The 23,143-nt window shown below is 33.2% G+C and overlaps 2 protein-coding genes across 3 annotated transcripts in view; one reads left to right on the top strand and one right to left on the bottom strand.

The window, feature by feature from the left end:
- Positions 1-545: 545 nt before the first annotated feature.
- Positions 546-23,143, bottom strand: part of LOC129798039 (lachesin) — a 334,403-nt gene continuing 311,805 nt past the window's right edge. The window contains exons 9-13 of one of the 2 annotated variants that reach the window (XM_055840987.1): positions 14,092-14,321; positions 7,182-7,487; positions 4,112-4,170; positions 3,699-3,743; positions 546-1,013 (exon numbers count right to left, since the gene is read on the bottom strand). In XM_055840987.1, the coding sequence (XP_055696962.1) occupies positions 889-1,013; positions 3,699-3,743; positions 4,112-4,170; positions 7,182-7,487; positions 14,092-14,321 (765 nt within the window). In that variant the 3' untranslated portion in view covers positions 546-888. The remainder of the gene's footprint in view (positions 1,014-3,698; positions 3,744-4,111; positions 4,171-7,181; positions 7,488-14,091; positions 14,322-23,143) is intronic. The other variant, XM_055840988.1, reaches the window with a different exon arrangement.
- Positions 9,419-11,401, top strand: LOC129798079 (uncharacterized). The gene is made up of 2 exons (XM_055841052.1): positions 9,419-9,768; positions 9,919-11,401. The coding sequence occupies exon 2, from the start codon at positions 10,315-10,317 to the stop codon at positions 11,206-11,208; it is 894 nt and encodes a 297-aa protein (XP_055697027.1). The 5' UTR covers positions 9,419-9,768; positions 9,919-10,314; the 3' UTR covers positions 11,209-11,401.

Here is a 23,143-nt window from a genome sequence, read left to right on the forward strand (position 1 = left end):
ATATTAAACATTATTATGGGAGGATGCATTTTGAAATCCTCAGAAGTGGTTTTGTGTTTAAGAAGGAATTCTTCTTACAAAATGAAGAGCTTGATGGATGTAGTTAAACGCATAAGAGGAATGTTTAATTTTCTCTCTCTATAATTCATAAGGAAGTCACTCAAATTTTCAATTGGAACCACAATAGAAATGTGCTTGAAAACTTCTTTTACAAATACCCAAGTTTAGACATTTAAATTAAATTTATCCTCATCATACTTCAAAATACATATGCTCTTAATATATTAATGTACTTATGAAAGAAGTTTTCAGAGAGACACTTCTTAAGAGGTATTATCCTTTTCCATAGAGTTTTAAGATGGTGACAGTGTGAGAGTGTTACGAGAAAATAAGCTCTTCTTCATTAAGTTATCATAATCATTATGTTTGAATATATTATTAATTTATGTATTATCGTACTCTAACGACATCTTCACGAGTATTACATTCAAATTGTTTTCTTCATGTCTTTTTGGTCTATACATTTAATTTTAATATGAATGGGCTTTTGTTTTTTGTATGTTTTCCTTATTTTTCTTTTGTTATTCTTTTTTGTTTCACGAAAATCATCTATCCTTTTTGTGTCTCTGCGGATTTTGCTATTTTGGAGCAGAATTGTGAAGGAAATTTAAATTTTTTATCATCTATTTACTTATTTACAAATGGGTTTTCTTCTAAGGAGAATCTACATTTTTTTTTGCTTTATTCTCCAAAGACCATCCTCAGGAGATCAATTGAGAGAAAGAGGATTTGAGAAAATGGACTGTGCAATGCTTTTTGTCTTCTATTGATTGAAAATTTTCTCTTATAGTGATTTGTGGGAGATTCTTTTTACTCTGACTGCCTTCTTTACATACAAAAGTATATCAAAAATATGAGGATTTGCATAAATATCTGGAAATATCTACCACTAAAGATGAGAGATCGTCCATGACTACTGTAGAATGTTACACCCATATCTCGCATTTCGGAATCTGAAAGAAAAATTTGTATAATTTAAATTGAAGGATCATTACTCTTTGGTGTTAAGAAAGTTAAAAGGTAAGGTCAATATCTTCAGTGCCCCTTACGATTCATAGACCTTAAGGTCACCACCGCGGTATTCCTAATAAGCGAGGTGATTACTAAATCCGTGGCTAGACTAAATAAAAGCTCTACTTTGCATTTTTCATCTTTTATTACACAGATAAAGGGGCGACTGAGGCATTTAGCTCTAGTTCCATTTAAAAATAGAAAAAAACGCAATTTTAAAGCAGCCCAAATTCAATGCTTCCCCACTTCCCCTATGCCAAATTTTTGATATTTTTTTCTGTTTTCTAATTGAAAATTTACTAAATTTTATCTAATAACTCCCCTACTTTTTTTAAATTATTTTTGTAAACTTTTTCATAAAAAGAACAAATAACGATCTGTTATTCAGTTGTAGGGTAGATTGATCATTTAATGTTGTGCCTCTTTAATGCCATTATCTATAAATTTTATTTTTTTTTTACAAAAATTTAGCCAAATGTGAATTGCAAAATCAAAGTGTTTTATCAGTATTTCGAATTGCACATGAATTATGGTAACTATTTATGATAAACATCAATTTATTAGAGGTGGCATTAAATGAGGCATAATATTTAATGATTCTCTACTTTAGCTTTATACAGACAAAAAAGTTGAATATTTTACATTTCAAAACGTATGTAATACAGTGAACGAAATTCAAATAGGGACGGACCTATATGTGGGTGGTGTGGGTGGTCTGTAAGTCGGATCAACCTAATATTTTTTTTGTATAATATGGGCCTATCCAACAATACTTTTTATGTTAGTGACCCACGTGTACTTGCGTTCTTGAGTGCACGCCAGCCAAAATATGAAATTTTTAAGTGATTTAAAGCGAAATTCAAATTAGGGACGGTAATTATTTTATGTTGATGATGCTCGAGGTGGCACCCCTGAATAAGGAAATTTAGTAGTGAGTTTTGTGGCCTATGCTGGCAAAGTGTAATCATAGTAGTGAAGTTAAAAAAACAAAGGTCTTAGATATGGGAAGAGGCTGCAGACTCACGGAGAACGAAAAAGGCCAAATTAGGGCCTACAAAGATCTTGGGCAATCTTTTCCTGCAATTGGGAAGAAGTTGCGGTTCGAATTATGGCCATTCGAAAGGCAATACAAAACTCACAAGAAAAGACCATTCAAGAATGGTCAAGAATTTTGCGACGTCGTGTTGTAAGTAGAGAATAGTGAAGTGATATCTTTAAACACAGTGTCGACCTAAATTTCGTGTTTTTGTATATCATTCGATTGGCGATTTTTAAGAAGTTAGCATGTTTGCTCACATCTCTTTATTTATCTAAAATGTTTAATCGGTAATGCTTGTTAAGCAGAGCATACCATTTTCTTTGTAACTTCTACAGTTTCTTGATAAATCAACAATATTTTTGTTAACTATGCAGATTTCCAATGCAGAAATTCTGCCGAGAATCTGCAGATTTTCGGCAGAATTTCTGCCGAAAATCTACAGATTTCTAGACAGAAATTCTGCCGAAAATCTACAGAATTTCTCTAAATGTACTAGAATATGCCGTTACAATTCAAAAAACCTCCGAGTAAAATCGGCAGGTAGAACAATGATTTGACGGGAAGTAAGAAAGTCTCTTTTTTGGATCTTCAAATAGATTTTCGAATTTTTCAAGATCTACTTCTGTACGGAAAGATTGAGTGCCTCTATTTTAATTAATGCGTTTTAGAAATTTTAATGTAAGATATAGCAAGTGAGAAAAGTGCAAGGAAAAGTAAGACGATTTAAAATCACTTTTTTCAAAAATTATTTTTAGATGAACTCACATTTGTATTTGAGATAAATAAAATATATATTTTCTACGGTGATTATAAATATGTAGAAAACTGCCCTACCCTTTCTACTTATAAAAAACGAACAGTTTAGCTAAGACAATAAAATCGCTTATCGTTTATTACGATTCTCTTAGAATGCTTTTCTACTAAGCATACCAAGAATATTGCATGAAAATTTGCCTAAAAAGATTGCGATGAAAATGCATAATTTTTTTGTCATTTATCAATAATTTGGCGGTCAATATGATTGAGCCCTAATGGTACTGAAAGAGTTAAAACGATCTGGAATTACGTATTCTATAGCTGACAAATTAATTTGTTAAATTGACTACCAGGGGGTTACTGCTGTAAATTAAATAATTTCCCCTTCACTACATTTATTCAACAATTATTTAATTATAATGTAGCAGAATCAAGTGGAGTGGAATTAATTAAAAATGGGTGAGGAATTAATATAAATACAATTTTTCATTTATGCCCATAAATGTTTTACCATGTAATTTTCCACAATTCACACTAACGCAATTTTCACACAATAATAACTTTCTCTGCTGACCATTTTTATCCCCACTGGAGATTTATGATCATCCACTGGGACAGACAAAAATCATTCAACCCAAAAAAAAATTGTCCTCTCATTGACCACAGAAATGGGCAGTTGGATACCCCCAAAAAAAAGCACCCACAATGTGATTGAAATAAAAGTGGTGGATGAAGTGTGTTGTGTTGGATGGCAAAAAGTGAAGAATATATAGAGTAAACTGAAAAGGAAAAGCACTAAAAGTGAAAGATGTGTGATAATGTGTCAACTAACCTGAGAGGCCACGGTTGATAAGAGTCGCGATATCGGTATATTCATCTGTGAAAGAAGAAAAATGCAAGGGAAGGTGAGAACATAAAAATAAAGTGTGTTCGATGGAGAAAAGAAAGAAGCACATAAAACTCAAAGAAAGTTGGGGACAAGGAAAGTATGGGGATGATTTGTGTGAAAGTGTTTTAAGTAGAAAGTTCTTAGTTCAACATCAATTTCACATTGTCAAACGCTCACACTGCACACAACTTTAAATATTTAACACTCCGGGGCTCCGACACTTCAATTAGCCATCGCTACTGGATGGGGTTCAAGTTGGAGATTGTGGGGTATGGAAGGAACTTTAAAAAGCTTCTGCAATCGGAAGATGGTTGGGAGGATTTTGTGTCTGTCACGCGGCAGTAACTTTTACTCACCATTCATTGAAGTGCTGAACTCGAAACTCTCAGACAACTCACTCCAGCCATACCGATTCCTGTTCAGGAAGAAATAATTAAAAGTGACCAATAGCCTCACAAGGTAATATTTTTCACCAAGGTGTCAACAAGTTCAAAAAAGGCCAAGTTTAACTTGAGTTTGCACCGAGGATATAAAAAATAGAGTGATTTCACTTTAACTACTTTAACTTTAAAATCGTTATAAATTTTGTGGGAAAAAACTGTGTCATTCAGGATAAAGAAAACATTTTTATTTAAATAATATTTGGTCGCACTTCCTTGGCAAGTTTTGAGTGTTAAAATATTAAAAAACCCACCTAAAAAAATAAAATTTACCATTCGATCTCAAGTTTAGCCTAAAAGCTCCGCCTATGAAAAATTAGGCCACGCCCCCTATAAATATTTTAGTCAGAATAATTTATAAGAAATAGTGTTTTGGGTGGAAATAACACACAAGACAAACAGGCGTGGTTTACAAAAGGACAATGAATTATTAAATTTTTCTCTTTTTAGACTTTTCAAAGACTTTAATTGAAAAAATTCTCCACAATTCTGAGATAAACCTTTAAGTGCTTAATTTCAAACTGGCTTTTAAAGAATAACTTATATTCTCAAGAAAAAATTTAATTTAAAAGTGCCAAATTTCCTCTGAGGCTTTTAAGCTTAATGTAACGAACTTTACAAGAACGAAGCTGGGATGATAATAGTAAAGTACTTCATTTTTTTTTAAATTTTAAAGCTACTCGAGAGGAAAAGAACCTTTTAAAGCTTTTAAAATAAAATTTTATTTATTTTTCAAATTTATTTTTGGAGAAAAACAAAAAGTTTTAATAAAAAGAAAAGGATTTATATTATACATTTAAGAAAAGCTTATAGATTGGAATAAGTGGAACTTCAGTACACCTTAACGTAGAATTGGAAATTTTTAATGATTTTTACACTAAATATTTAATTTAAATCGTAAGACTTCAAGTAAGCCTTTCGTTAGGGGAGACTGGGGTAAAAAGTCACAAAACGGATATTTTATTTTTTTACAAGCTACCCTAGCGCTTTAAAAATTTCTAATTAGCGCAGTTTTATAGGAAATTTACCGCTCTACAACTTTGTGAAAGTAATTTTCCTCTATTGTGTAAGGAAATACATTTATCGAGCCGATTTCTAAAAGGTAATTTTGTGACCATTCTCAAAAATGCTGGGGCAAATAGTACCAGGTATGGGATATTATCATATTTTGATTTGCTTTATTACGGGCTTTCGTATATTAAAAAAAAAATAGCCAGGTGACGTATTTTTATAGAAAATTTATTCCTCTACACCTTTTTGAAACACAATTTTTTTCTAACTGAACGATAAAAGTGCTTTTCAAGCTATTTAAGAAAAAACACACAAGAGACTGCTATTCGTTTGACCAATGCAAACAAAATGCGGTGAGGCATGGAAATGACGTCTCTTCTCGCCGTGAGACATCAAAAATTGCTTCGGTCTTTGTTACTTTTTGCTTCATACCTTTTGTTACTTTTTACCCCAAGTGGTCATTTTTAATAAAAAGATTTCTGGAGAAAAGAATCTTTGTAAAATTCTAAAATAGATAGTGGTTTCGTATTCAAAGAGTCCAAATCATTTAGGAAATATTTACCAGTGCATCAATTTTGGAAAATAAGTAGGTCAAAATTGATATCTGCTGTAGGGAAAACATTTTAAAAATAGGGCTAAAAATTTCAATAATTTTTTATTTTCTGAAATCCTTGTTCGAATTCTAAGAAACTTACGACTTTGAAGAAGGTCTATGGAGGCCATCTATAGAAAAAATTTTAAGCCGTTATCTCTTTTTATCTTGGAATATATTGAATTTTCAAATTTTCAATTTGTGACTTTTTGCCCCAGTCTCCCCAATTTAATAATTGGAAAAAACAATATTTTGCAAAATACTTGTTCTACGCAAAACATATTTATAAAATGTTATGTAAATTTAGGAATCCTAAAAGGAATTTATGAATAGCTTATGAGTCTTTTGACACACAAACAAGTTAGTTAATTTTATTACTTTTTTTAATTATTGTTCGCAAAATAATCACTTAACGAATTTTTCGTTATTGTTAAAATATATCTTCATAAATATTCTTACACAAATTGTACAATTTTGTGTAATATTTTGTCATTTGTTTGTACATTTTCTTTGATTGTGACAAAATGTTACAAACAATTAATTGTAAAAGAACAAAAAATGTTCGTTCAAAATCATTTTATGAACTTGTTGGTAGATTAACCGATTATTTATTATTTTGTAAATAATATTTTTTGGAATTCATAAACATTTTCAAATATTTCACAAAATGTGAAAAAAATATTTCTTTATTGAAGATAATTTTATAAATTAAGTATTTTTAAAAGTAAAGAAAAACTGAAATAAATTTTGTAAATAATTTAAAAAAAATATATATAAATAAATGTAATTCTGTGTAGATTAATTTTGCTTAGAGATTCCTGATAAATTTTTAGGTGTGTAGCTATTTTTTTTAATGGAGGAGCTTTTAGGTACAAACTTCTGATTAGAATAACGCTAAAAGTTTTACAATTTTAAAGTTTGTTGCATAAGAATTTTTAGAATGAGTAATTTTATTTTTTGGTTTAAGCTTTTTCAACACAATTTACAGAAAATCAATTGAGTTTTAAAAAAGGAAAAAATATATTTTTTTATTAATTTTTTACAATGTTTCCATACTTTCGTCTTGAGCATCAGTAGAGAAAAAATAATAGTAAAACATTGATCAATATCCTTCAGAAGAAATATTACACAGAGATTTTTTAAATTTGCTTTCTGACTTTTATGAGCAAACAAATTTTCATCCTCAATCCTTACAAAATAAAAAAAAAGTTCCCACTGAAAAATCTTATAAAATATTCCAGCACAGCTTTTGAATTAAAACTTCCGCAATTCTACGGATGGAAAAAGCCCTTGTATTTCCCACAAACTTCCTCTGTCACCGCGATTAGAATTTTATATAGTAAATAAGAAAGGCATATTGCTGAAACGGAAATTGTCACATACCTGGCCTGCACTTTAGCCTCGTACTGTTGGTTGGGATCGAGATTTCGGATCATGTAGCTCTTGCCTTGGGTAAAGTGGTGAGATAACGGAATGGCAGGTAAGACAACATCCCGCCATTCTGAACGTGGAGGTAGCCAGTGGTGTCCAGTACTATATCCTCTCTGACTGTAGATGACACCCTGATGCTGGAGCGGCTGTGACTGCTCTATGCTGTTGTCAATCTCATGCCCCTGGGGCACTCGCCGGAAAAACAATTTGAATTCCTCGACGGGAGAATGTGAGTCGACAGTCCATGAAATATTGTACCTGTTCCGGGTGAGAAAGACATGGTACACGCTGTGTCATTAAACAGAGCACAACCTGTTCCAACCACTGTTCCAGGAAACTTCAATTGGATCCAGCGGTTGTGCTTTTGTGTCACACACTTCGCCCAGGGGGTCCCTCAATTCAATACCTTTGCATTTCATCCCTTGTTGGTCAAATTTTTTTTGCATATCTCTTCAGCTGTTGATTTAACATCCATTGAACATGTCACTTTTGATTTCTTTCCAAAGACTTCATGAATTCTTCAGGATTTTATTATATTTTACGAAATTCAATTTATTAATTGGAAAAGTTCGTTCAATTTTAATTAAATGTTCTTTCATACTCATCTGGGAGGATTGAGAGCGTGAGTGTCCCAAATTTCTGCAGAAGGACTAATCTGCAACCAAACGATGTACAGGACACTCAGATTTTACTTAAAAATTCATAAGAATATTTTTCTGTTTATGTTTTGGATATGTTTTAGAAATTACCCAGGTGGACATTTCGTCCTTAAACGAACATACCATTGAATCATTCTTAATAACGGTTTTCAAGGTCGAATGTTTAAAAAGCTCTAGTTAGGGCATTTCTCAACCGAATGGAATGAATTTGGGCTCGTTGGAAAGGTCTTGAAATTCCTGGCAAACCTGAGTTCCTGACAAACCTGACTGTCGGTTATGAACCGGTTCTTAACCGATAACTATTTTTTAACCGAAATGCAAGACCGTTTTCTTTCAAATCATCTCAAAGGCCCAGGTTTAACTTTAAGTTTGGAATTCAAACTTTAGTAATGAAGACAAAACAATTTAATTTTTTTAGTATTTTAGTCTATTTGTTATAAATATAAAAATCCAGTGGTTGAAATATAGTTTGTATAGTCTTATTACGTGGCGTCATGTACTTCTTGAGATTATATCAAAAGCTCGTCACACCAAAATATTTGAGCTCATTAATTTAACGATGTTCCTCTGGTATTTCCTATTTTAGAAACTTAAATGAAATTATTTCATGTAATTATTGAAAAACTGGGGCAGTAGTAAAATGAGGGAGCAGTATAACTCCGCTATAAGTACGGCTATTGTTATGTAAGGTTCCCGTCTTTGTTATTAATTGTTTTCCTCAGTATTTGTCAGATAGGGGGAGGTGGGGCTACTCTGAGCTGTGGGGCTAGTTTGTTATACGACTTTTTCGCCTATTTCCTAATGAAGCTGGTTCTTACAATTATTTTTTTTAGATCCACAATTATTTTGTCTATCTAAATTACATCATGTTAAAACCCAGTTTCCATTAGAAATATGCGAAAAAATCAAATAACAATGTAGCCCCACTTCCCCCTAGTAATTTTATAGATTGATGAATTTGGAATGTATTTCTATGTATGTTTTAGTTTTTTAATGGATTTTCAACATAGGATACTGGTCAAAAATGGCCTAAGATCTTGGTAAGGGGGGGGGGTAGGTAAGGGGGAAACAAAAAAAATCTCTCTGATATTTTAAAAATTAAATTTTACACTTCAGAGGACAATACCTATACGAATTTATAGATATTAAAGGGATCGATTTTCACTAAAAAAGTTGCTAACATGTTTACTACTGCCCCGGTGTCTCCTATTTGTCATATTTTATCCAAATACTAAGGGAAAGTGCCCATACTTTGCACGGTCCCAAGCTTCATAATGACTAAATTTTTCCAATGTTTTTCAATAAATGTGATTCATCGCACCCACAATTTAAAAGCTGAAAGTATTTTATTTCTAAAATATATTGCGGAGTCACACCCAATAGGCAAAATAGCTGTCTTATAGAACCAAGTGTTAGACAAGTCTTTTAGTGCACTTTTAAATTACTTAAAGTCAGAATTTTCTGTTGCAATTCCTATAGAAGCTCTTAAGATCCTTAAGAGTGTGCCATTTTACTTATAGTAAGGCCATGTAACTCCGACGATTGCAAAACTCGGATGCCGCGACCGATTTAACTCGGATACATCCACTTAAAATATAATTTATATTTTTATTTCTGTAATTAATTACTGAAGTATCATATTATAACTATTCTACTTTAAGAAAAACCAAAAATTATATTTTTATCGGTTTAATAAGTGGGTAAAAGAAATATTTTTTAAGCTCGGGTCAGCTGGGTTGTGTACTAAAAATTTAATTTCTGAGAAAATTTTGCTGTTGACAGCTCGTCGCTGGAAAAAGTTTAGTGTTTTTTCTATATAATAAAACATTATTTGCAATCAAAATTATTAATAAAAGTTAGTGTAGTTATTGATCTACAAGGTGAGTAAGAGTTTATTGATAATATATTAATAATTCATACAGAAATAAGTGATTTTTGTGAATGTTTACATTTCGATGCATGTCGGATGCGGTGAAAGTCAATGTTTTGGTTCAGAATTTGCATTGTTCAGGACTCTTTTTCTGTTTCAGATGCCAAAGGGAACAAAAGAAAAGACCTATAAGGACAAGCCCGACTCTAAGGAAGGTATTAGGAATGCCTTGCAGTGTGTACGAGATGGTTCTACCATAGCATATGCATCCAAAACATTCAATGTCCCAAGAACAACACTGCACAACAAATTGTCTGGCAGATACCCGGAAGAGTGCCCCAATGGCAGGCCAACAATTCTTTCAAAAGAACAGGAAAAAGAACTTGTCAAATGGATCCTGGGATGTGCGGATGGCTGGCATCCCATCGGGAAGGAACAAGTTCTGGACAGCGTTAAACTCATCTGTGAGGTCTACAAAATTCCAAACCATTTTACAGCTGGAAGACCCGGAGACGTTTAGTTCAGGAATTTTCTTAAGCGTCATCCAGAGCTCAGCATGCGCAAGCCAAAATCCTTCTCATTGGAAAGAGCTACTGTTACTGCTGAAGACCTCACGGAATGGTTTCAGAATTGTCTTAAATATTTCACAGAACACAACCTTCTGAGCATTTCACCAGACCGTGTTTTTAATTGCGACGAAAGTGCCTTCTTTTTGACACCGGAAGATGGAAATGTCCTGTCCAGGAGAGGTTCACGTGTAGTTCCATCTCTTAAAAATTCAGGACCGAAGCAATGTATCACAGTACTCCTCAGGGTGTCAGCTACTGGCGAACTTTCTCCTCCAATGGCTGTTCATAAAACTGACATTACTCCAAAAATTGCCATTCACAACGCAGAAGGATGGAAAATGGGAACGTCACCACAAAGTGGCTGGATGGATGGGCCACTTTTCTATGCTGGTCTTTATTTCCCGAAAATTGTTTTCCAACATTCAGAGGAGTCCATTATCAATAACCAGCACGATCAGGCCACCGACAATAATCCTTCAAATGATCCAGTTATCCCTGGAAACCAACTCTCTGCAACTTCTGAGACTCAACCGATCTTCGACACACTAAAACAATGCTATTTCTGGCCAGGAGAAATTCCAAAACGTCGTCAGAAGAAGAGGGTCAAAGCCAGCAATGTCAAACACCAGTATATTGTATCTTCCGAGGAAATTATCGCGGAACAGGAGGAAAAATTGAGGCAGGATTTACAAAAAAAGAAAGAAATTGCTGAACGGAAGTTGACCAGAGAGAGGAACAAAAAAATAAGGGCAGAAGAAAAGGAGATAAAACTAAAGGAGAAACACATGGTAAAGGAAAAGGCTCAAATGCCAATTGAAGCTGAAAAGAAAAAACGTGGAAGGAAGTCAGCCAAGAAAACCGAGGAAAAATCAAAGAATTGAGTGCAATCTTAAAATAAATAAAAATATATATAATTAAATAATAAATTAATGAAATAAATTGATGGAATAAAACTCTAAAAAAATGTTTTTGAAATAATATTTTCTCATTTTTATGCATTAAACTTTTCCTTAAAATGAGCATCCGAGTTTGATCGAATTCAACGGAGTTACATAAAAGCGTCGCAGTAACATTCTTGCGCATACATTAATATTATCGTAATTTTATTAATTTTCATCAATATTATTGCTAAAATTCTATTTCTATAATGATTCTAAATTAAACAAAGAATAATTCTATTGATTTGGAATGGCGAAAAAAATATTTCATCAGTCCAAAAACAAGCATTAAAGTCGCACTCTATGAAAAGTATCCGGATTACCTCTCTTTACTATATAGTATTCTCAGTGATGGAACTAAGAGCGAAGCAAATAAAAAGATTTTTGGTTCTATAATGTCTTACTAGGGAATTCTACAAGACTATATTAAGAAAAAATTGTTTCTTGGGCATTTATTCAGACACATAGGAAAAATTTTGTCGTTATGAAGCTTGGGACCGTGTAAAGCATGGGTGCTTTCTCCTAATTATACCATAAGGTAGTAAAATAAATATGTGCTATATTACAAACAAAGCATATTTAAACTTTAAATTATTTTTAAATTATTAGGTATTTTTTGTTGCAATTAATAAAAATATTATAACGATTTTTTAGAATGCAAAGTTCTAACTAATTTAATGTGTAACAATTCTAAACAATATTCGATCTCAGTTCAGATTGAACACATATATTTGATACCATTTAAGTTTCTGTCACTTTGAGAATAATTCACTATCCTGATACCATTCAGCAGCAACTTAAGTGAAAGTGATGAAATCTTAAGAATTATTAAAATGTTATTAAATATTCAATTCCATAAAATATTTAAGTTCTACTGCGTTTGCTGATTGTCTTGACTTTTAGAGCTTAAACAAATTAGAAGTTTGCAAAGCTTTTAGTCAATTTGAGAATGTGACAGAAATTAAGTAGAGGAGACCGGAACAGAATTGGTCAGAGAAAAATTAGACAGGAGGGTATTATACTTTTACTTGGAAAGTATATTAACCAAACTAATTAATTCAGTGTAAATAGCATCCTGCCTATTCATTGAAATTAAGGGAGACTGGGGCCGAAGTAGCCACCAAATGATTTTTTTCTTTGCCTATAATTTGCGAAAGAAATTTAAAACCCTATTGATAAATATTTCAATCAGTAGGAATACACTTAAACACTCTGAGTGGACAGTAGTTTTCTCAATATTCTTTCTCGGGAAAAATATAACACACAGTAAAAAAAAATTACACTATTATAGTGTGTAATCTTTCACACCACTATTGTAGTGTTAAATTTGGAAAAAGTGTTTAATTTAAAATTGTTTAATTTAAAGTTGTTGAATTTCAAGATGTTGAATTTGGAATTGTTAAATTTAAAAATTGTTGAATTTTTATGTGTAAACTCAAAAATTGTTGAATTCTGTTTATTGTTGAACTTTCTTTTTGTTTCGAAGATTTTGACTTTTTTGCCTTTTTAGACATTTTTATTGGTTTTTCCTGTACTCGGGATCTAATGCAACTAATGCGAAATGATTACACCTGATGCTCGGATCTTCACAATATACTTATTATGCATATAAATATTTTATGTTCTATATGACTTTTGCCCAATGAAAAGCATCTCGACTGAAGTATAAGTCTTAATTGGAAATTCAACAATTTTTACACAACTTTTGTTTAAAAATTCAACAATTTCTGTCTCAAAATTCAACAACTTTTGTTTAAAAATTCAACATATTTGGTTGAAATACATAAGGCTTCACACTATAATAGTGTTAATTTTTGATCATGTAAAAAAATACCATGAAGTTGTGTATTTTTTCACACTATAATAATGTGAAAAACTGTAATAATACTATAATAGTGGTAATTTTTAGAATTTGTCAAACAGTTTTAAATCACGAAACACTGTTGAAAAATTTTTATGATTATAACAGTAAGAAATTTTACACAGATTGCAATTAAATAATTAATTTATCCGATTTCACACTATTATAGTGTTAAAATTTTACACATTTTCAAATTAAACAACATTGTTGAAAATTTTTCAACTGTAATAGTGGTAATTTTCAATCACGTGACAATAAATTACCAAAATGTTGTGTATTTTTTAAACATTTTTAAATTAAACAACTAAAATGGTCGATTTTGCACTATTATTATAGTAACATTTTACACATTTTTTTTACTGTGTAATTCTGCCCCTGCCTCCCTTATTATCATTTTAAATTTAATATTCTAGTACTCGCATCATTAATTTTGAATCTTATCTTCCTAAATTCTAAACAATTGCCTTAAATTCCTTTTGAAACTGTTTTAAAATTTGCAGTTTATTACTTCGTCTGACAACACGATCATGAAGCTTTGGACAGAAACTTTTGCAAAGTTTAAAGAAAGTGTCTAACGATTTTCCCATGAAATAGAAAATTCCTTCTATCTTTTCTCAGTAAAGAGTCTCTTAAAAGCTGAGAAAAACTTTTCTCTGTTCACGTTCGTCGATGATGACTCGGTAACCCCTTGACTTTGCACTTTCGACAGTGTCATAATTAACTGGATCAGCACCGGATTGGTCCTCTTCCGTAACATTTCAATTTACCCTTGGAGCCCCTGGCAGGCTGAAGTGTGGGAGGACTGGATGAAAAATGTGCTCTATTGAGTGAAATTGGTTGTCAAATCTCTGCTCTTTTCACCCAGTCAACCGAAATGGCTCTATCTAGTGATTGTGGGGGTAGGGTTGTGGGGGGGTAGGTTTGTGTGGGTGCTGGGAGAACAGGTAATTCCCATTGAGACTTACCTGTCTTTGTATTGACTAATGGGCGCCGACCGGAAGATTGCCGTATTGGGTTTTCCGCTGAGGGCCAAAGTTTGTCTCGCTTTTCCCAGGGGATTCTCGGCCACACAGGAATAGTTGCCGAAATCCTGCAGGTGAACTTTCCGGATAATCAGCGTGTGACGTGAGCCTCGATTCTCCATGATGTGCCGTTCAGTCGTGTCCAATTGCATCGTCTCCTTGAACCATGTGACCTGAAAGAGGCACCATAGTCCATAAACTTTATCCCCAACAACAATTTGATAATGAGCACTAATCACTCCGAGGTAAATCCCATACATATCCTCCATCCAACCTTCCTACGTGCTCAAGTGGCGAGGGCTTTTTTTTTCCACATACCAAAACACCCGTCCCATAGGAATGTCTCCTTTTTTTTCCCTTCACCAGCCTCTTCTTTTTCACCCGCCACCCACTACCACCCACTTTCACGTGTCTCACTTGCCACAGACTCTCGGCCTCTTCCAACACGTTTCCACCTTCTGTGTGATCCAATTATACTCCGATAATGAGCTTTCATCGCTTTACGAGACAAGCTGGAGGAGTGTGTGTGCGCAAAAGTACCCTGTATTTTCAATTCATTAACTCAAGAGACAAGAACTACTTTTTCCCAGTTTTACCTCCCACACCCCCCTCCACAGAAGTCACTATTATTAATTTCTCACCCTTTCCTCACACCTTTCCGGATCACCCATGAACCCTTGCAGGAAAGCAATTTGCTAACTTGGCGCCAATTTCGAAAGGTGTACCAATAAAATGGGAATTATTGCCCAAGAGTGAAAGGGGAGAGCTTTAAAAGTTCCTCGTGACTTGTGATGCGGCAAAAGTTCAAGAGGCGCTCACGGAAAAATTCTCCGCTATCGTTTTATTGCGGACATTGGAATTTAAAGGAGTCGAGAATATATCTATAAGATGAGGAGAATTTTATTGCTGACCAAGCTGAATTTTAGAAACAATGGTACTTCTTGTAGTTAGTTTGCGTTTCAGAATCAGTGAGGCGGAAATGCATCACTGTGTTTTATTGAGGAAAAATACTTGAACATATCGACGACTTAGAATATAAGTCGAATAACTCGATTTTTTACCAAAATCGTTATATTCGCTTTTTGGATACTTCTTTATACCCTCTACCTTCCCTGTGAATATTAGACATGAAAGTAATTATTTTCAAAGTTATAGTTTAACTCTTTCGCGTCATTAGGGTCATATATGACCCGGGGAAAAAACAATTTTTTTGACTATTTACATTAATTGAAATCTATCGGTTTGTGCACGGCATCATAATAGAAGGATGTAAGATTCCTGACTAATTTTCTCAAGACTCCAGATATTCAGGAAAAGAAAATATTCGAGATCAAAAATCACTAATTTCGAACTTTGTGAAATTACTTTTTTTTCAAAATTTTTATATTCATTTATTTTTTTCAGCAAAAAGTTCTTGATAAACACAAAATAGAATATCCAAAGATTGTATATTGCATATTTTGATATAATAAACTACTCTCAATTTTCCAGAAAAGCGTGTAGAATTTTCCGGGTCATATATGACCCTATTGTCGGCAAGGGTAACAGTGTTTTCGTCCCAAATCTATAGCGAAATGTATTTAGGACATTGTTTTTCTTTGTGAAATCCAGAAGGAAAATATCTTGCTCCTGGACATTTTATCTTATATCTGATGAATTATAACATATTTTGCAATATCTTAGAGTATTCTGCAAGCGTCCTATATTGTGCAATTGTATTGTGTGTGAATAAATATGTAGATAAGTTTGTTTTGCCAAATATCACTCAAAATAATGTGACAGAGACTGTTCAAGGGATTACCAGGAAGATTCTTTAACACCATGAGTACAGTGCTCATCAAAACAATCCAGTTTGCCAAGGTTTTGGCCAAATTAATAACTTCAAGCAAAAAAACTCTTAAAAAGCCCATGATATAGATTTTGAAAATGGTATATAGGGGGAACTGGGGTAGTAATAACAGGGGTAGTTGTAAACACTGTGATTTTTTCATTAATTTTAAGACTCCAGAGGATAAAACCCATAAGCATTCATAGATACCATGGGGATATATGTCCACAGATAAATTGGTCAATAAAATCCTAATAGTTTAAAAATAAAAATCATTTTTCTCGAAAATGTTGATATTTCGATAATTTTGTTCATTTGGATTTCCACCTGGAAATTAAAAATTGTGTAGAACAATCGAAATGTAGCAATATCAGTTCTTTCTCACATCTTTTAGGATTATATTAATGCATTTACTATAGAGAAATTGATATTCTCATTATTTTAAAAGAATTAATAATTGGTCAGGAAACAGCATTTGGGGTAGATGTAAACAGGCAATTTCTCCGTAATTGTAGATGTCGCGAGTGTAGAATAGGGGAAATGCTCATAATTTTGTCCAGTTTCTTGTTTTGGACACTTTGAGGATAACATTGGACACTAAAAATAAATTGATTAAAAATTATGGATTTTTATTCCAATATTTGATGAATAATGAATTCTATCTAAATATTTGTTCTTTTTGGAAGATTTTAACACTAAATACGTTAAAATTTGAATATGATTTGAGTTGAAATTGCTTTGTTGAAAATTCAGTGTGAGCAATTGCTTACGAGAAATATGACAGAACTTCGTGGCTTACTTCAGTCTTATTTAGTTTTGGTGAAGTACTAACAAAGTTTGTTCGCTGTTTTTGAGTGATATTATTGAATATTCATTGAATATTGTGTTGATTCACGTTACTGATGATTTGTACATTTGACCTGAAGTGAGATTTGCCTTGTGAATTATATTTTTCGTGTGAAAAATGGGAAATTTTTTAAGACATTCACCAGTGTTGTGATTGGACAGGTGTTTTTCTCACGAAATTTCGTGAAATTTTAGCTTTTGTGATGACTAGGTTGGACAAATGCCTGGAGAAACAAAGGAGCATCATCTCTACGAAAGAGATGCAGTGAGAAATGCCTTGAAAGGCTCCCGGAAAGGGCAGGGAATGAGCGAATCCGCACGTACTTGGAGTACCGAAGTCAACTCACTTTAATGAATGATATGGAAAGTTTCCGGGCTTCTTGTGACATTCCACGTTTCCCTTACATGACCAGGAAGAGGACTTGGTAAGATTGGTTCATAAAATGAAAAACAATGGGCATCCTGTTGAGGCGGATTATCTGTCCAAATTTACAGACAAGTTGTAAAAATTAATAACCAAGTTGTCCAAAATAAGAGTCAAATTCACCTCTACATATCAATTCATTTTTAAACGTATTAAAACTAATTTTAGTAAAAATGAGATGATAAATAGCTTGCCAAGTTTCTAAACAATCCTTCTGAAAAGAGAGTAACAAAAAAAGTCAATTAGTATTGAAAATATCGCACTTCAAACTTGGCATATCGATGCTTATAAGCAGACTGTCCAAAATTATGAGCACTTCCCCTAAGTGGCAAAATATTTTGTTTCTTATTCTTCATTTCATGCGAAATGTCTAATTCATTGACTACGGAAAAATTGGTGGCGCTGTGTTCAATAAGAAGTCACATGATGCCAAAATATGGGAAAAATCCATTGAAAAATGTCTTTGATGTGCACGCTTTTAGTGTTTTTGCTATTTTAATTATTCTTTGTAAAAAGTGTCGTGATTTTTTGAAAAATATACAGTCTTTATATATCTCTTAAGTAATTAAAATAATTGAAAGTGGTGCAAAGTTAATTTCAAGGGTGGAAAAAAGGGTGTTTACATCCTCCCCAGAAAGTGTTTACTTCTACCCCAGGTATTTTGTGAAAAGAGAAAAATGCACTGTGACACAAATTTTATTTTTATGGAAAACTCAATTGTTTTCCAGCATCCGCATTACCTTTGATGTATTGCCTATACCTAAGGGTAAAACATGAGCTAAGAAAGATTTTCGAAAAAATCACGGTGTCCTTGGAAAATCATATCAAATTCGCATCTATTGAAAATGTTTACATGTGTCCCAGTCTCCCCTATACTTCCCTTGTCGACAATAGGGTCATATATGACCCGGAGTTTTTCCGAGTTTTCACGCAATGGAATTTTTTTTTCCTCTCTGAACTATTATATTTGATCATAAAGCATTAGGAAAAACTCAATTTCACATGAATGCACTTGCTGAATAAAAGTATGACGCGAAAGAGTTAAGCCATTTGGATCATTTTTAATGCCATACACTTAGAAAAAAGGGGGCGTGATTAAATATTTTTCTTCGTAACTTTAACAATTTTTAGGTGTAAAAATATATCAACATTTTTTAATGTTAATTTTACACCTTTTTAAGTGTAAAATTAACATGAAAAAGGGTAACTTTAACCCGTAATACATCTGGGGAATCAGTGGCGCAATAGGCAAGACCGTTGGCTCTTGGGCGGATCGATTCCCCAGCTCTACTTACTGTTGTGAGTTCGAGTCCCGCCCGGTGCAAAGATCTGACTGTCTAATTTAGGCAATTTTCATATGCAATAATAACGGGCCCTGGTCAAAATCCCGAAAGCCAAAATCCCGAATGGGCCAAAATCCCGAAAGCCAAAATCCCGAATTCTTAAAAGTGTCATAGCTACTCCCACGATTGCATCCGCGCCTTCTGAAGGCAAAGGAAAATCCTTGGTGTCGTGGGAAATCATTCTGAACATTTTCCTCCATATAATTTCATCCCTTTCACGATTTTGAACATTCGGGATTTTGGCTTTCGGGATTTTGGCCTCTTCGGGATTTTGGCTTTCGGGATTTTGGTTTTCGGGATTTTGGCTGCCACCGATATTGTTACAATGTAATCATGTTATATTGTTGTTGATCCCGTGTTGGAAGAATCTGCTAAGTCCGTTTAAAGACCGCCCAGGAGCGCCTTCCCCGCCGTGTGGATGCTTCTTCCATGCCCCTGAAATTGTTGGGCAAAGGCAGTGCATTTTTTATTACGTTTTATTCCGTGTGAAAATGTATTTTTCTAAACATTCAGTTGTATATTGAACTGGGCGAGACTCGAACTCACAACTGTGAGAGTCGAGTCAGAGATCTCATCTGCCTAAGACCAATGGTCTTGCCTATTGCGCCGCTGAGATTCCCGCCACTGATGCGTTTTGGTAAGAAACTGATTGGAATGTTATTTAATCATTATGTTGATTATAATTCCTTTAAGCCGCCTTTCAGCTTAACCCTCAAGTCTGTCCAGAACATGAGGGCCTTGACACACTTGAAGATTAGCCGAGAGACGGATTAGCGTAATTATATTTGAAATAACGGTTAAACCACATTTAAGCCACATTAACTCGGCTTAAGTCTCAAGTGTGCCGAGGACCTAAGTCAAAAGACCATATGTAGGCAATACGAAATACGATATGGGTCTTTAGATGGTGAAATCTTATTTCATTTGTTCCGCATGGCGACAAGAGAAATACAAGTCATCATAATTTACAAAGAAAGAAGATTTTAGAAATTATAAAGTTTTTGCCAGAAGATTCTCATTTTGTTCACTTGTAAGCATAATAATAAGAAGTAAAAACGACGAAAGGCCATTAGGTGAAAAAGTTTTGCAAAAAGCCCATAAGTAATGGTTAAAAAGTATTAAATAAATTTACGTTTTTACTACTTAAGGCACTTGGGATTTTTTTTTCTAAACCCCAACTTCAATGTATAAATTTTTGTTCAATGTATTCACATTCTTTTCTAATAGTGCAAATTCAGTGTTATGAAAAGTTCAAAAGTTATATTTTTTTCATGTTCAATTTTATGCAATATATTGTACGTGAAAAACTTTGATATAGTAAAAAATGTTGCAAAAACTTTCGAAACATATTCGGTATAGAGGTGTTATGTTGTGAATTTTCCGGTTGAATTTTTATTCAGTGACTCCTAACTCAATTTATAGTCATTGATATTTTTCATGTCGACTTTCCCATCAGTTTATCATACATGAAACAAAGAGGAAATTGCCATAAATCTAACATGAGATGTTCTACTGAATAATTTACCATGAGTTTTATAATAATTCCCAGAGACTTAAACGACAAATCACACAAGTTTTCTCCAACATTTTCTTTCCACCTCAATTATTTGGCTCTTTCCAGAGATGGCAGAAAGCGTGAGCAGAAGCCAGGGAAAAAAATCCCGGAACATGGACTATCCTAGGAAAGTTTATGGTGGACGTTTTTCTGCAAGTGAGTTGAGAGTGCGGAAAATTCTATGGTGAAAAGAATGGAATAATAATACTGTGTAGAATAAACTTGAAATTTTATATAACTTTCTATCTAATTAAATGACAACAAGTGCTTCATCATCTTCGTATACAATTTTTTTTTCTTCTTTGAGTTCGTCTCCAAGTCTCAACCACTTTTCCTCTCTCTCACTCTCCAATGTGAGATTGTCGCATTATTCATGAACAAGAAACCATCCCCCGTTCGAGCAGATGGCTCAAGCAATATTACCTTGGAGCGGACTTGGGACTAAAAAAAAAACTTTTTCCTTATCACTCTTGGCACGAAAAGAAAAATTCATAATTAAAAGTGACATCATAATGCAAGATGAGGAGTCTGCGGTTGGTATAGGGTACAAGGAGGAAGAAAAAAATACCCCACAAACTTTAACTTGCCACCCCATCCCATCAAACTAGTTGGACACCCTTCCTTAATGTGCTTTTCTGCTCACATTCATCCCCAAAGAAGAACCCTCTTCCAAAGAATCCCGTCTTGAGAATCTGTCTCAAGAAATTCACTCACAACTGTAATTGATTCGAGGAATGTGGAGGCTTCTCTTTTTTTTCTGCTATAAGTATTACGATTTTCCCTTACCAATTTTTTTTCCTTAAACCAAAAAACTCTCCCTTTACCCTTCACTGGCCACAACTTGGAAAAAATATCACGATAGAAAAGAAACTCTTCAAGAAAACTCAAATTCATTTTTCCCACAATTTTTTTTGCGCCCTCTCCTTTTGTACACACTTTAATATAGCCATTGACTGTGAAAGAGTAGAAAGTTTTTATCGAGAAAGTTTCAGTGTATATATTTTTTTGTCTGGATAGAACTTGAATATGTTATCTCTGAAGCCACAATTTTTGTATTTTGGTGGCAAAAAGGAAAGACAGAAAAGACAGGGAGCGAAAACTGCCATACAATGGGAGGATGAGAAGATGAAAATTGGTGCTGAAGGGTTTATAAGAATTTATGTTTCGATTTTAAGTCGCATTTCTGTTTTTTCCATCTCACTGAGACACACTTTTTCCCCCATTTTCCATCTCTCAACTCAAAATTCAAGGGGCTTTTCACTCACTTAGTGGATTAGAATCACATAATAATTCCAATTCTGGCTTTTTTGAATTTGGATAAACATTTTACTATAAGGTCAGTATAAATTTAAATTTATCTACAATAAGAAAGAAAGACATTTGGACATCAATGTTGTAAATTCTAATATACTCCAAGAATTGAGTTTGGTAGGGGAAAGTGGGCACCTTTAAATTGAGGTAACTTTAAAATCGGGCTTTTTCTTCTATGATTAAATGCAACTAGATCTTACCGTCATATTATATAGCTTCACAAATCACTTGTGAGCCAAATTACATTACGATATGCCTCAATTCCTTTAACCCTTCAAGGACGAGAGAGTCAGAAGACATCATTTTTCTAACTTTTTGGAGCGAAACACAATTTAAGATGGTCGTAGCAAAAATTTCATTTTTGGGTCACCGGTGACCCAATCGTCCTTATAGGGTTAAAGAAAAATAAAAGAAAAAAGTCCATTTTCAGAGGTACCCTAATTCAAAGATGTCCCGTTTTCCCCCACACTGAGAGAAATCCGAAAAAGTTAAAATAACATTCCGGAAATGTTAATTTTACCCTGCATTATTGATCCGAAATCAGTGTAAATATTAGGTTTTTTAGGTTATTATGGATTAAAGTTACCCTTTTTCATGTTAATTTTACACTTAAAAAGGTGTAAAATTAACATTAAAAAATGTTGATATATTGATACACCTAAAAAGTGTTAAAGTTACAAGGAAAAAAAGTTACTCGCACCCCCGTTTTTTCTCAGTGTATAGTCTCTTCTACATACCATTCAATGCTTTAATTTATTTTTAAATTTGAGTGCTATAAAGTGGGTTAAAAATATTTTGGGGAAAGAAAGGGATAAAAATTTTGAATTTATGAAATTTTGCTGATCAAAAAGATACTGACAAAACATTAAACTTTACACGGAATAAAATCGATTTTAGTTGAAATTTTTTATTCATAAAATTTGATTTGCTTTTGCCTAATTCAAATTGATTCCCTTTTTGGTCTAAATTCATTTCTATTACAGAAAATTGTGATTTTGTTTGCTGACGAAACCTATTTTTCACTGACCAAATACATATTTAGTAAATGATATCCTATTACACTAGTAAAAATAAAAAGATCACATTAATCCAAATTTGATCCTTTTGCAAAAGGACGGATCAAATTAACATGTTCTCATTGAGAGAATTCCGAAATAGTTAAAATAACATTCAAGTAATATTTATTTTACCCTGCAGTATTGATCCAAAATCAGTGTAAATATTGTTTTTTAGGTGTATTAGGGGTTAAAGTTACCCTTTTTCATGTTAATTCTACCCTTAAAAAGGCGTAAAATTGACATTAAAAATTTTGATATATTTTTACACCTAAAAAGTGTTAAAGTTCTGAGGAAAAAGATTTAGGACAGAATCACATTGACAGTAAAATGCTCACCGTCACCGTCAAAGTCTCACCGTATTTCGTTAATTTACGCATTTTCATTGCAATTCTTACGCAAATTCTCAATTACCGTATTACCTTATCTCATACTCGGTGGCTCTAGGTGAAAACAAATAAGAAAACTGAAGAAACAAAACGATAATGCGATAAACGGTGAGCAAAAAACTGTACGAAAAACTGTAGCAAAAAATCCTCATTTGCTCACCGTTTATCGCATTTTTGTTTTATTTATTCAGTTTTCTTATATTTTTTCACCTATTGCCACCGAGTATGAGATAAGGTAGTACGG

This window comes from Phlebotomus papatasi, chromosome 1, assembly GCF_024763615.1.
Source record: "Phlebotomus papatasi isolate M1 chromosome 1, Ppap_2.1, whole genome shotgun sequence".
Taxonomy (NCBI): Eukaryota; Metazoa; Arthropoda; class Insecta; order Diptera; family Psychodidae; genus Phlebotomus; species Phlebotomus papatasi.